The following is a 14,717-nucleotide window of genomic DNA, read 5'->3' on the forward strand; positions in this document are numbered from 1 at the left end:
ATTTACTAACCATCAAGATTGCCCGACGTTTCTCCGTTGTCCTCATAAATGGGAACTGCTCAAAGAATTGAGGTCCCTTTTCGTACACGCAACCCTGAAAAATACGAAATAATGAATAGCTAGTTTCCAAGAATCTGGACGTGACCCACTTCCTCCTGTTAGTGCAGCGATCAGGTCTGATCACACATGGGCATGCTGTTACATAACTTCAAAAATATTGGGGAATACACGGCGACACTTCTAAACCACCAAAGCTTGCAGCTGAGTAACATCCTCCGGGTGCGCTTCGCCGCAGTTCCACATTGGCCAGCCACTTCAGAATCGCTAGCAATAAAATTTTCGGGTAAGCCGCCCAAACCCGTGGAAACACGCTCAAGTCCCCAATTAGTGCATTTGGGCCCATGAATCCGAGGATCTATATAGAGGCCATCTACTGCCGTAGTCAAGTAAACTACTACTTGTGTAATGCTTTAGACATTTTGATACCGACCATGTTGGTCCCAACAACTCTGAATTCCATCACAAAATCTTTTAATTGATATAATTGAACCAATCCCAAAAATAAGCAGTTTGTTGTGACATCGACTCGGATGGTGGTGAGCGTTTATCTGACAGGAGTGATTGACACAATTGATTACTAACCAACCCAACTTATTGGAGTGGCATTGGTATGTGGAGCGGTCACGCGGTTCCTCAAACAGGTAATGGCGTGAGAAATGATTATTCCAATAGGCAATTCAAAATATCAAGCATTTCTCAAACGCATATCGTAATTGACCTGTCATTCCGGTTTTACTGTAGATCATATTGACTTTAGAATTACCCAACATGGAAACTTCCCATAATCTGAAGTAAACAATAAAGTGAAGATTATCAGTGCATTACCAAATAACATAGCGTATTGCTCAAGCAAGTCTTGTAACCACAACAACTATTCGGTGGAAAGTACAAATACGTGGCTCAACGCTGATGTGTGCACAGAAGTTGGTTTTAAGTTGCCATGGGACTTGAACGTCTGAATGAATCGTTTAACCCAGTTAGATATTTCACTAAAAACGTCGTCAAATTGTATAGTTTAAACTTGAATCGCACAACAATGAGTCTGTGACATGCTAATGTCGATCGTTTGTACCCGTGTTATTGTGCACTTCAGCTTTTTGCCGCCTAGCAGAACCATCTCATTGGAATTGATAAATCGTCATTTCAGTGAAGCCAATCGGTGCTGGGAAACCGGGAAGCCGTGCGTAGCTGTTTCCTATTTAGTGGGAGTCAGCAAGAAGGCGTATCTCATTTCAGTAGGAACATACGAACTGGCGACCCTCCGACCAGTGGCTAAATAATTGACCGTTCTACCACAAGGTTTGATCAGTAGTATGATTGGGTTTAACTTAGACAGCCCATATGGTCACTCATTGTTCAATCACGGAAAACCACATCACGTGGCCACGTATTAACCGGCTTCTCGATGTTAACTTTTCAGAAAGAAGTTTCAGTCATTGTGTAAATACAACCTTCCTCCGAGTTACTTGTAAGCGATTCATATAGTTTTGAGTTCCTTTTGTACCATACCACAAGCTACCCAACCTCATTGCTTAATTGTCCAAAATTGGCACCGTTCAGGCTTGGATATCTAGAGGCCAGAAATAGCTATCTTGCTGAAATTCGCCTATGGAACCAGAAGTCCCCAATCAGCTATTTTCAAACTTGAAGGCCAACTTTCGCAAACAACGATATGCGACTATCATTTCGACAAATGCACCCATTTTCATCACAGTATGGCCTTTCATAGTGACTCAGCTGAATCTCTCCGTGACATTTTGTGACTCAATATCTCACCGTATTTCATCACGTGACTATGCGATGCCTTATTTTTACCTCCCGTACTGTTGATCCAGTATGCGCATTTTCTTGTATTTCTGGGCACGGGTGAGAGGTAATGACAGACGGGGAATATGTGCATCCGAAGGCGTGAAATCATCACTGTTGTTAAAATATACGAGTTTGGAACGATACACACTACTAATGAATCAATGAGCACTCCGCTGTTCCAGGACAATATGCACACAAACACATGTTAGGGACGTGACGCTCTAGGGCAGCCATCCTCACTACCATCATCACTGAAAGAGGTGAACACTGATGCTCCGCTTCAAACATGCCAATTTTTAGTGGAAATAGTAGGGATAAGGAAACAGAAGGAAAACATACGGCTAGTCTACATTAAACACAGGAAATAACTCCGACACTCATCCAGACAATCTGGATAGAAACTGACAGCATGAACGCCACCGACATCGCCGGGCCTACTACAAATATTCCGATGCGCCTACCGCTACTGACACTCAATCAAGCAAGCACAGTGGTGGTTTTCATCTTAGAAAACAATTTAACCGATAGCATCCAGACTTTAATGGACTTTTTCCCTCTCTACAACGTGAACCTGATCGGGAGGATAGCCAGACCTTTTGGCCATTCATCTAACGGTTCAGTTGGTTTCAGGCCCCCGAGGGTTGTGGATTGCTGAATTTCCATAAACCTCCCACATGCTTGTAAACAAAATTGGCGCTGGTGGTGTCGTTGATAGTGATGGTGGTGGTCGTGACTAGTCATCTGCAAACTGAAGTATTCATAAAATATTTCTTACCAGTTGCACACAACGTGCCGTAACTTTGAAAAGAACCAGTTTCGAACAAGGTGACGCCGAAGTAACAACCTCACTCAGATCAATGCAACCTATCCAGAACAGAAACAGCCCACTTTGTTGCATGTTCTGTCTGTATTCTGAGGTTCAGTTGTGAGACAATTAGACCGGTTTACGTTGGTTAACTTAATGAAAATGCATAAATGTGATTTAGAGAATCACATGGACTACCACTGGCTACTGAATACTACCATTCTGCCCATCCAAAACTGACACGTTTATCCGCAACGGTTTTGGTGAAACTCACGTATTCGTGCCCCGTAATCCAGGCATACGTGTATTCGTTCGCAGGACAAATATAGATTCGCTTGTCCTTAGAAAAAGCTGACCAACTTTGTTTATGTTCATTGGAAAAAGTTGTCACGTAGACTGCAGTTTTGGGTCCTTTAGACAACAGAAAAAACCGATCAATATCAACGTGGGAAAGGTTAGGTAAATTAGGTAAATTAGGTAATTAGGTAATTAGGTAATTAGGTAAATTCCTAAATCTCACGGAAATGGAAAAACCCTGAGAAATCTAGAAGGAACGTTTTGACAGAACAGTATGGTTTTGACGCTTCTTGAGGATAATTAGTTTGGCGCGATCCTCGATTTTCTCTCAGACGTAATTATTTGTGTAACCCAAGTTGGACGAAACTTGGCAATTGCTCTTATGCGTGACATTCAGCTGGATTCAGTTGGGTAAGCCTGTCAAAACCAGCTGAGTATGTGAATGTATAATCTGTATTTTTCATGGTAAGATACTACTCATAACAGACCACAGACGAGAGCAGTTAAAGTTAGTCAGGTCACAAGTATTAGATATGTTGTTTATAAAGACTGCATCCAGCTATCAGTGGTGTTTGTTTCTCAAGGAGAACAACTTATTACAAGTGTTGAACAGGTATTACAGTGGCTATGACTAGTCTTAAAACAGAAGCGACATTAAACGATGAAGGCTGATTTTTGTGCAATCACCGGCGAAACGCTTCTCGTATAGAGCCAGGGACTGCCTCCATACAAGAATAACGAAGAGAACAAGAATGAATCAGGCTTGAAGTTTCCTTCTGTTTTACTGGCCAGTGCGTTATTTTAACCATATATGAAGTTCACTATGGTTGCTATTTAACTGGCTGTCCATGACAGTCAGCCAAAAATATTACCGCACTTGCTGCCCATAGTTGAAGTAAGAAGATTGAGAAACATGGAGCCGGCGTAGCAAGACTCCAAGTACAAGTTGTACTCTCTTTCTGAATGTATGTAGGCGTGGGTAATCTTTCGACTCCTGTCATAGATTTGTCCCAAGAAAGAATATTCGCGTGGGCATATGTTGCCCTGGAATATCAGTGCCGCCATGTCCACTGTAATGTTAGTTAGCTACACTGCTGACAGCGTAAGTCTCCCTTGAAAATTGTGCGCAAGAACCAATGATAGAACGAATTAGCTTGCAGCTACAAAATCTGAATAATTAACGGTCAAGCCCATCCCTATAGGAAATTTCAGCTGTTGTCCCGTTTCACGAAATTTTAGTGTAATTTTCATTGTATTGAAGAATTCCAAATGCCATCACACTGTCAGCAGGTTGAAAATAGTTCAGAGGGCACACTAATTCACACGACGAATGGACCATACATGTGAAAAGTTGTCACTAGAGGAGTCACTCATTTGATACGTGGGTCCCTTGACTGGGGAATGGGTGACCTGATGTCTTGACTAAGTGCGGATAAATCAGGCTGTTAGTTGTCCATCCATGGCCAGACGGTTTATTGTTTCAACTAAAAAGCGCTCTACTGCTGATTCCCAATAAGGATAGAACAGTTGTACGTTGCTTCACGGTCTTTCACCACAGACTGCATTCCTATACATAGTATACGAGGACCCCTCCATACTACCAAAGATTCGCGCTGTATCTCAAGAAGTGAAAAGAGCATCTTTTGTTCATATAATGTGCGCATTATGAGTAACCGTATATGGTTATGGTATCTGCGTTTGGACAGCAATCTAAATGGATCAACCGCAGAAAATACGAGGTGAACGACCTTGAGTATAGCAAAATCTATTTGACGTTATTATTTAAAGCACCTTGGAGAGACTTCCAACACACGTAACGTCCGGTTCATTTTTCGGTTGATTTGAAGGCCACAAGTAAGCAGATCCTTTCATATAATTGCGCATTATGAGTAACCGTATATGGTTATGGTATCTGCGTTTGGACAGCAATCTAAATGGATCAACCGCAGAAAATACGAGGTGAACGACCTTGAGTATAGCAAAATCTATTTGACGTTATTATTTAAAGCACCTTGGAGAGACTTCCAACACACGTAACGTCCGGTTCATTTTTCGGTTGATTTGAACGCCACAAGTAAGCAGATCCTCTCTTTAACGAAAAATCGTCGATGACTATGCGCAATCATATGTTTGTCTAAGACTCTAAAATCCAATCGCAGTTTAGCTTCCTATTTAAAACGCTGTGTGCTATAACCGTGGTTACCAATAAAACTAAACTTACTGTATGTCTTTTGAATCCAATAGAGCGATACGAACCGTTGTCGGAGAAAAAAATGAATACGTTGTAATCAGGTCCGCTGTAAGTGAACACGAGTTTTGAAGTGATCTCGAAGGGTGGCTTTTTGCGTGGCGCTCTGACACACAGCAAAGCGGAAATGGATATTTGATGTTTTTGTTCTCGAACAATGTGGGTTTTATTTCCCGAGTGGTTACTTAATCGGCTTCGGCTAACCGGTGATTGTGGATAGCAAAAGAATATGAGAAGATTCACAGTTCTTTTCCCTCAGTAGCGGATGGGAAATCACAGAATAGCCGCAGAAGTGGAAACATAGCGAACGCACAGGGTAAAAAATCAGCTGACTTCTGAGAGCATTTTGTCAATATAAAAAACTTTGACATGGAACACTAGAATTCTGGCTGTGGTCAACAATTGCGGCAACAATGTTAACTTCCGCACGAACTCATCTTTTCAGCACCTTCTTCCCCGTGTCTTCAAGTTTTTTATGTCCTTTCAATAATTTCAGGAATGTATCCGGTGTTACATCCTTAAACGGATAAACATGCATGATAAGTTATTCCTGCGACAATGGTGTTCTCCGCACTCATTATATTTACGGTAGCCATCCACTTGCAGTCTTGCAAGTAGCGGAGCTTTAGGAGCTGCTCTCCTTCACTCATATTACTTTCACGACGGTAGCAGAATGTTGAATAGTGAAGAGATCTGTTAGCTGAACACGGCAGCTAGATTTGATCCTCAAGCCCAGTGTTTTGAGTTCAGTCGAGCAAAAATCTCTCGGAAGCACGACCAAGTAGCCTTCGTCTACCTCGGCAGCCGAAGGTCAAACACCCATGAGAACTAGGCGGTATCTTGAATTGAGCACCTACCGTCAGCAGTCAACTAAATTACAGTTGAACGTATAATTTGTGATATCCCCTAACCTAATGTGCTGGTTTGAACAGGCTGCTTGGTATGGTTGATGCATCAGTCGAGGAGAAAACTACTTATAAGTTTACTGGAAACTCTTCGAAAATCAACAACCTATTTTGCCATATCAAAGCTTATCAGGGAGGTCCAATCTCCGATTTTACATCAGATGCATTTTCTACCAATGAATGAGACTGCCTTCCCTGGCACATTCAGGTGAAGGGTATCAGACATGGGGGATCCCGCTGAAATTCCTTCGAGTCTCCCGTTAACGTCAAATAAGTTTCCAAATGAGAGTTGCGTGAAAATTTGATGTGAAATCTGGAAATGAGACTGACGGCAACTTGCAAGCCGACACCAATTTACCGTTGTGAGCTTGGAGCTTAATTTTCACTCTATTGGTCGGAACATTCGACAGCCTCCTGATCCAGCGTCAAGACGAGCTGCAACTAAAATTATTAGACAATCCTGGTCCAGTGTCCATTTAATGATGTCTGCCAATGGCGCATTCAGGAGGCGCTACAGTTTAAAGATAGTCACCGCATACGCATCGTGAACGACGCGCTTTATCTGGTTCTGGTCACTGATAAACGCTGTAAAAGTCTGGTGGCTCTTTTGTCAAGAGAGCTGGATTGGAAGCTTTGGAACGAGAACTACCCTGTTATAATACCGAGAATACCCCGTGAGTCTATTTGTAGGCCGCCAGCAAAATGTCGTCCCCGGTCGTCTTTTGCTCAAGATAACTTTATAACCTAATGACTCGTGTTCGTTCTATGTTAGAGTTTAAGGATTTCTCGTCCCCACGGTTAAGTTTCTGTTTTCATTCGCAATGCTACGTTACTTGCACCATGCGTTACACTGTAAACACATTCCTTTGTTTGCTCGCTTACATGTGCACGGTAGTCAATTACCACACCCTTGTAAACATCTTCGTGCTCGTAATCATGGAATATTTTGCATGGATACGGGCCTCTGAAATATAAGAATTAAAAGGCGTGGTCAACTTTTCGGAAAGAAAGTAACATGTATTTCAAATACAACGAAACGCAAAACTCGAAAATTATCTTGGACGTTTGCTCCCGGTCTTGTTTGTGAATAACGGTTCACGACGATGATTGCACACTCTGTCACATTTTCGATTAATTGTAGACCAACGACCTTGGTTGAAACACTGATGTATAGATTCTACAATAAACCCGGTGGGCAAATTTTGTGTGATAAGGTAATTAGGTTATATACATATATAGCCAAACGCCGCTAGTAAAAGTTAATATGAGCATATCCTTATCCGGTGCCCTTGAATGTGAAATAACTGGGGAACGAATGACATCCGAATATTACAACCTTCAAGTAACAAGCAATCTTTCATATTTTCGAAGGTTTCGGTCACTAATCCTAGCAATCTGGTGTGTTATAAAACGCTATGTCTACTAGATTATCTGCTTAAGGCTTGTTCCAAATCATCAGCTGGCAGATGAACTCAAACGACATTTTGGTGTCGCCGACATTAATTTCAGACTACTGACAAATGAAAGGTAGTGAAAAGTACTATTTACCAGCAAGGGTGTACCACAATGGCTACATTTTAATCTTGTATCGATTGTGCTGGTTTCATCAAGGTTCTATGGCGTTTGCAATCATAAAAATATGAAACTTCAACCATGCAAGATATGCGTGAGAAATACGGCTAAAAATGAGACGATTTAAAGCCAAACAAAGAAACGCGTTTTCTACACGCTATTTGCTACCATATAGCGAAAAATGTGCGCGATGTTTACTTGGGATTGTTTACAGTATCGTAGTAAGCAAAGGTAATTTTATTCTCCGCTGGTGCTCTGTTTGCACGCACGACTTATTACGCGTGGAGAACGCCCGCAGAATAGGGATATAAATGGCACGTGCAATGAGGACACCAGGCATATTGGTGCATAGAGGCTGATGGAGGCATAGAGAATGACTAGAATCATGCATACTTGGTGGGGTATCAGTCCTGTGAACAGCTTTCGGATGCCCTATACCTGTCCAATAATTTGAATGTAACACACTTGTGTCGGCGTCAATCAATTGCTTGAATTTGGGCACGGCAGTATACCAGTCAGATATTTGGCTGTTGCAAACCTGAAATACATTGTTTGGGAGTTTCCCTCGTGATTTCACACCTATTTAGAATTATTCGGTCCATGCTTCGTGGGAGAGTCCTGAACCCGATACATTCCGGCAAGCACTAGGAACCTGATCCAACTGGTCGCCAGCAGCTGATTAGCTTGCGCCGCTTCCCTCTGGAAAACGCGGTTTGATGGGTATTCTCTAATGAAAGCAGAACATGAAAGTCATCGTAAGCGTGGTGAATCAAAATATATTGTCAATAGTGTTTCGATGCATTGCGTTTATCAGCTTATTTGGGCGCCATCACATGAGACAACTCTGCTTCATGGCTACCACATCAGTTTTCACTGAATGGTTTCGTGATAACCCGTCAAACCTGTTTTCCATATGGCATTGTGAGTAACAAATAAACTGGGGCAATTTCTTATCAGAATGGTATAAATTCGGTGCCAGAATTTATCCCGAAAGTTCATTGCTGATTCTTCCGGAATTAGATGTTTAAGTGTTTGAAAGTGTTGCACGTCGATGGCTGGATAGCTTTCAAGTTCGTCAATTTCCATCACCACTCAAAGTCATCAGGAGCAGCTGTACACTCGGGTAAGAAAATAATCAAACGAGATTTTTCATCGCACCAACGTGATTTCCCAAGAGGGCGAAACAGTGATATTTATAGATCATGAGATTTTGCATCAGGTTTCACGACATCCTACGGATTGACCTCCATCGATCGACAATTTAAACATAACGACTTCTCCAATCGTTACACGTATAGCAGACTGATTGAAGGAAGGAGGAAGGGGGTTTCTCTTACTCGGTTACGCACAGCTCTCCGCTTGTGCTTTTCCATTCTGAGGTTTTCCTCGAATGGATCTGGGCCCTGATGGCTCGTTGAATAATTAAAGGAGGTTGGTCATCTCTCGACAAACTGTGTGTTTAGCTTAGATTTCCGATCATCCTAATGACCACGGATAACACCCTTTATCTTGGAAGATGTTTTCTGCGCGACCATTCTAGATGCAAATCCTGAAAGAAACTCGAATGGTGTTCCTGTTCGCCTGTTGTGAGTAAAATCACGCAAACTGCAAATATGCTTCATCTGGGTCTGTCAAAGACAGAAAGAGCGAGATTGGACCACTAGGGCCTGAACGGTTTGTGCGTCTTAACAACCCAGTGAGCAGTGTATATGCGACATTCATAGAGTATCTCATACAAGGTTACACATTGGGTTGGATTGAGTGGTAGATTTGTGGGTTGGATTCACTCTTCTCACTGTCTGCACTATCCACCTCCAGTGCAACTAGGCTTCTGGGATGAAAGCCATAATCAAAGACACCAATGACCTCCTTTCTATTTCCGGGTGTCCCGTTGTAACGGCATATAATACTGACCAGGCACGCGAGTAGTCTGTGGACTTCTTGAAGCTCCGGGCCGTGTCAAATTGAAGGTTAATTTTATTACTGAACATGTGGAAATATTTTACGGTGTCCGTTTACAGTGACATACTTTCACTCTCCTAATACTCTTGGGGATTTTCAGTTTTCGTAAGCGATGAGCGAATGAGACGTTTAATTTCGCGTACAATAATACCAACCCCTTAGTTGGTCTTTGCGAACAGATATTACTCGATTAAGGGTATTCCTCCTTTCACTGGTATTATCACAGGTTAGTTTCAAGTTTGGCTTACTAGTGATCCCATGTCACATCGGCCGCGGGTGGTGTCATCAAACAGGTTGCATTTTCTGCTGTATACCGCAGGGCGCTTAAGCGAAGAAGACTACAAAGGAAGTCTTCCTTCCTTTTTTTGCTTTCATATATCCGGTATTCACACTTTCCTCAACCCCTGGTGGTGACAACCACGTATGCACATTTCTAACATCTGAGGGATCTGTTTATCTCCCATTGTCGTCAACTTCAATATTCGCGGTCAGTTCGGTCGCCAAATTTCAAACACTCCGGAAATATTCTTTAGTTCGTGTGTCAATTTCTGACGTTTCCGCGGCATCCTTGTTCGCTGGACACGTTTTCCAAAAAGAATAGTTAAGATCCCATGACGGTTGCTATGCTGATATCTTTGTGGGTTTCCGCCGGCTCACTTCCGGGCTCCTCTGCTGATCCTCTGCTGTTCCACTGGGGTTGGTATTGTTTCGGGTTACCGGACCGAAGGCTTTCGCAGTGAATAGTCTAGAGCATTGATGGTAGCTTTTTTGCCACACACTTCCACGCACTTCTTCGATTCGGCTCAGTCGCCAGAGCCTTAGACGCTCCGAAATTATTCTTCAGTTCGTCTGTCAATCTAACGCAAGCTGCACAGGATGCTTATTCGATGGACACGCTTTCTGTTTTTCCCCAACAGGGCTGCTGAACTGATCTCTGCATGGGTTTTGCGCCCGCTTTTACTTGCGCGCCTCTCGTGATACGGAAGACGCTGCTGCCCGTTCTGGGTCCCCAAGCCGAATGGGGCAACATCTTGCAACACCTTGGAGAACCTCCCAAAAGCGCGCTGTATATTCCTTCTCTCTGCTTTCTCTCAGACAGATTGTAGCGCGGATTCTTTCACAGATAGTTTCTGCGGTTTTATGAGTGCTCTGTTTAGGTGAGACAAGAGTCCATAAGTTCTTGTGGTTGTCGAAGACATGAATGCACAAGTAGGCAGACTTAGCGCTTCCGCTAATCATTCGGGTGTGTCCAGGACGGGAGTTGACATTGAAAGACAACGGCGAATGCCAGTGATAGTTACGTGTTGAAGATGGACGGGAGTTACTTCCGGTAACAATCGAAGCTACTTCGTCTTATGGTGCTACTTTACTCAAACCAACATGCAACCTCGACAGACCACATCGATATTAGCTTTAGTTGGCATTGCTCATCAAGAAACACCTTTGTAAACCTGGATCAAATGCTTGTTCGTTGCAGATTTCTGTTTCTTTATTGCTGGAATTCGATGTTGAGCACATTTCAGGTGAACCTTAAGAAGCTTTCGAAACCTGAGGTCAAATAAGCGTACCAGAACCAATATTGAAGTCCCTCCCGTACACGGCGTCTCTCGAGGTTAAATTTTACTGGGAAGTGCAGTCTCCAAGATGCTCGTTATACACGGCGTCTCTCGAGGTTAACTGGGAAGTGCAGTCTCCAAGATGCTCGTGCACTACGCTTGTGAAATGGTGCATTGGAAATGATGCAAAGATTGAATTACTGGCAGTATGCTGAAGTTCTTTGAAGCTTGAACAAGTTCCCCCCATGTAGAGAGTACATTATTACTCAACAAACTGTGACACTTCTGGCAAAAACTGAGCGCCTGCATGAGTTGAGAAGCTGTGTGGGCCAAAAAAGTGGGTGAAGCAAAGAAACTCTTGGGTTGTGCTTTTCTTATGCCAGTTATTAACCGGCCAAAAGAGACCTCCCATGAGCCAAAAAAATACTGGTATACATGACTAAACATTAGATTACATATTTTCAACAATTATTCGATTAACTAATTGCAGTCTAAGCAAGCTGAGTTGCTTCGATGGCGCCCTAAGTGGTTGTATTTGTCCCCAATGAGTTTGCTTTACTACCGTTGTGACAAGAATATTTCTTCTGCCTACTTTATGTTGTCTCACGGAGGAATTTGAAGACGTGGCCAAGAAGAAGGATCCCATTTTTCCAGGGTTTGCTTGGGCCATATCTTAAAGTTCGTCTAGTGTCAGGACGAAGAACATGCGTACCCACTGAATCTTCTTATTGGATACAGACACATTCAATATGCTTAATCGTTTTGCCCACTATTCACATATAACTTCATGCAAATAAGGCACGGGCGGACGAGTGAATTTAATCGAAGTGGTGTTCCATATGTTTATTTCAAACAAACACTCTAATTTACGGTACTGGGAAGTCTAGAAGATTTACTGTGATATGGTGAAGCTACAAAGCAAGGCTTGTGATGGATTAAAGGTCATGAAATTCCTAGAGTTTTCTGATTTCATGGAAGAACATACCTTCTGCTCGTAGACAGTTATTTAAAAAAAATAACGCAACATAAATTACTTATGAATGACGATGTTGGTCTCCAAATAAGGTGAATCAAGGTATGCATCTCAGTATCATCTGAGTTTAATAGGTCCGGAGAATCGACCTAACACAAACCGAAATACCGTAGCAAAACAAGGAAAAAATGTCGAAAATGAACACAAGTCACTAAATGTGTGGCTATTAGTTGGCATCTATCCACCAACTGTTGCAGTGGAATATTATAGCACTGGGGAGATTAAGGAGACAACTGATTGGTGTGTAATTGGCGCAAATATCCACTAGGAAAACCCTTCCGTGCCGGTTTAGAACGTTTTGAGCATCACACAAATGAAATAATAATGCAAACCTACTTGATGCAAATATCCACTAGGAAAACCCTTCCTTGCCGTTTTAGAACGTTTTGAGCATCAAATGAAATAATAATGCAAACCTACTTGATACCGACAATATTCTTAGGTGCTGGAACTAGCAACAACGACAACTCACTTCTTTGGCGGCTTGTCGTTAAATATCAATGACAGATTGCGGACCCCTGTGGCTTCCAACCATGCAACGTGGTCGATGCAAAACAACAACGCAATAAGAAGCAAAGAGAGACGCATCATCTGTCTGGAACTTTTTTACTGTGCACCTCCTGTGAATCGAACTTTGTCTTACAAGTGTATAGCGATAGTGTGAAAAAGCTGTCCACCACAAATCTAATAGCACTGCGGTACAAAGATATTGCTAACCAGTGTATCATCGGCAAATTTGATCAGTTTGTTCAATGACTGATCAACTGGACAAATTTCTTTCATTAATGTATGACCATTGGTGATTAGTGGTGGATTTAAGGTCATCCATTGATCGCATGTGCCCTTCAGAAAGTACTGAGCAGTAAACTGAATCTGCAAAAGGGTTCCACGTAGTGGTGGTACCTATATGGACATTTTTGTTCTATGGGGTGGTTGTCCCGGTTTCTTGTATCAAAATAAAATAGTGAAAAATCGTACCCCACATTTTCGCATTTTCGCATTCTTGCAGCAGGTCAGCGTAACAGATGTGACTTTCTACAATTTCATTTTCAATTTTCAAAAGCAGGGATGCGCGCAGTATGATTCCCTTTTATCCTATTTCAATCAGAAAGCGATGATAAACCCTCACAAGCCATACCAGCTGGAGTTTTTATGAATGCTTTATTAGTACTTCTATTTTTCTTAAAAATATACTTCATAATTCGCAAGGCTCACCTGAGTGTGAAATGCTCTTCGGTTTGTGGGCGTCCGGAAATGACTTGAATCCATGTGTTTTGATTTTCGTGACTTGGTATAAAGCGTGTATTCGTCAATTTGTCTAGCGGTATTTACTTACGTTCAACCGTTCAATCTTCACATCACAACAGTTGTTGATGATTTAGTGAACTTCAAAGTGATAAAATGGCAGCTTTAAGATTAAAGCTTAATAATAGTAATAATAATAATAGTAATACTTCGGGTGCAGCACCATCTCGGCGTGCAGCAGCCATATTTCCCGAGAGAAGCACAACTGCTGAGCAGTCGTTTATTTACCCAAACCTGGACATGATGAACAGCGTTTCACATGCTGAATTCGAAACACGGTTATTAAATTCGAGCCTTAACTACTGAACTATCCTGAGCCCATTAGCTGACGTGAACGTCCGAAAGCAGTTGTCTATCGATGAGATGGTGTTGTATCTTGTTCCGAAGGTTTCGTACACTGAGTGATATATTTTCATGAGTACAAAAACATACTTATAATTAATATTTTTGATGCTTTCATTGTGTCGCGTGTTTTTTTCCGCCTAGCGCTCATACCAACTAGGCCTGTTTATGACCTAAAAGTTAACTAGTATTTGACATTCACTGAACGTTCAATCACTACTGAACTCTGATATAGTGCGCCCAGCACAAAGCAACCAACGTGGTTCGTCGTCGTAGCATTTCAATATCGTCATCACCATCATCATCATGATAATCACCGTCGTCATCGTCGTCACCATCATCATCAATTGCCGCGACAGCATGACAGGAGCGTAAAATACTAATGCTTCGCTGCGGAAAATCACGATTTATTTGAAAGACTTATAATAAAGGTGAAAATTGAAGTAACTTGCTGCTAGCTCACTACAATCAATCTCAGGTGTTTACGCCGCCAAGCATTCATTCAGGTAACTTACAGAAATACTGAAAACAAGGAAATTAGTGGCATTGATTGCGAGTTATATCCCGCGGTGTTCCCAACTTGAGTTCGTTTAAAGTTTTTTTGAAGATTCTGCGAACATTGCAGGGTATTTCAGTGCTATCAAGGAATACCGTGAATTTTTTAAACGTTTCACAAATGTTTTTTTAATTATTTCCGAACCGATTTCTCATGGGTGTGTACCTTGGGTCCGTTGTGGGAATCGCTCACTCAGATGATGGATTACGTAGTAGTACTCGACATTCTGGAAGAATCGCTAGAGTCTTTCTACGAGCAATCCTTCTT

The 14,717-nt window shown here is 42.1% G+C and overlaps 1 protein-coding gene across 1 annotated transcript in view; it reads right to left on the reverse strand.

Moving 5' to 3' along the window:
• T265_15769 (hypothetical protein) overlaps positions 1 to 14,311 on the reverse strand; it is a gene marked incomplete at both ends in the record, with an annotated part of 16,727 nt that extends 2,416 nt beyond the window's left edge. The window contains 4 exons of the mRNA XM_009179103.1: positions 11 to 94; positions 2,916 to 3,085; positions 6,958 to 7,088; positions 14,154 to 14,311. Coding sequence (XP_009177367.1) covers positions 11 to 94; positions 2,916 to 3,085; positions 6,958 to 7,088; positions 14,154 to 14,311 — 543 coding nt within the window. The remainder of the gene's footprint in view (positions 1 to 10; positions 95 to 2,915; positions 3,086 to 6,957; positions 7,089 to 14,153) is intronic.
• Between the last annotated feature and the right edge of the window lie 406 nt (positions 14,312 to 14,717).

Source organism: Opisthorchis viverrini, assembly GCF_000715545.1.
Source record: "Opisthorchis viverrini unplaced genomic scaffold scaffold4144, whole genome shotgun sequence".
In the NCBI taxonomy this organism is placed as follows: domain Eukaryota; kingdom Metazoa; phylum Platyhelminthes; class Trematoda; order Opisthorchiida; family Opisthorchiidae; genus Opisthorchis; species Opisthorchis viverrini.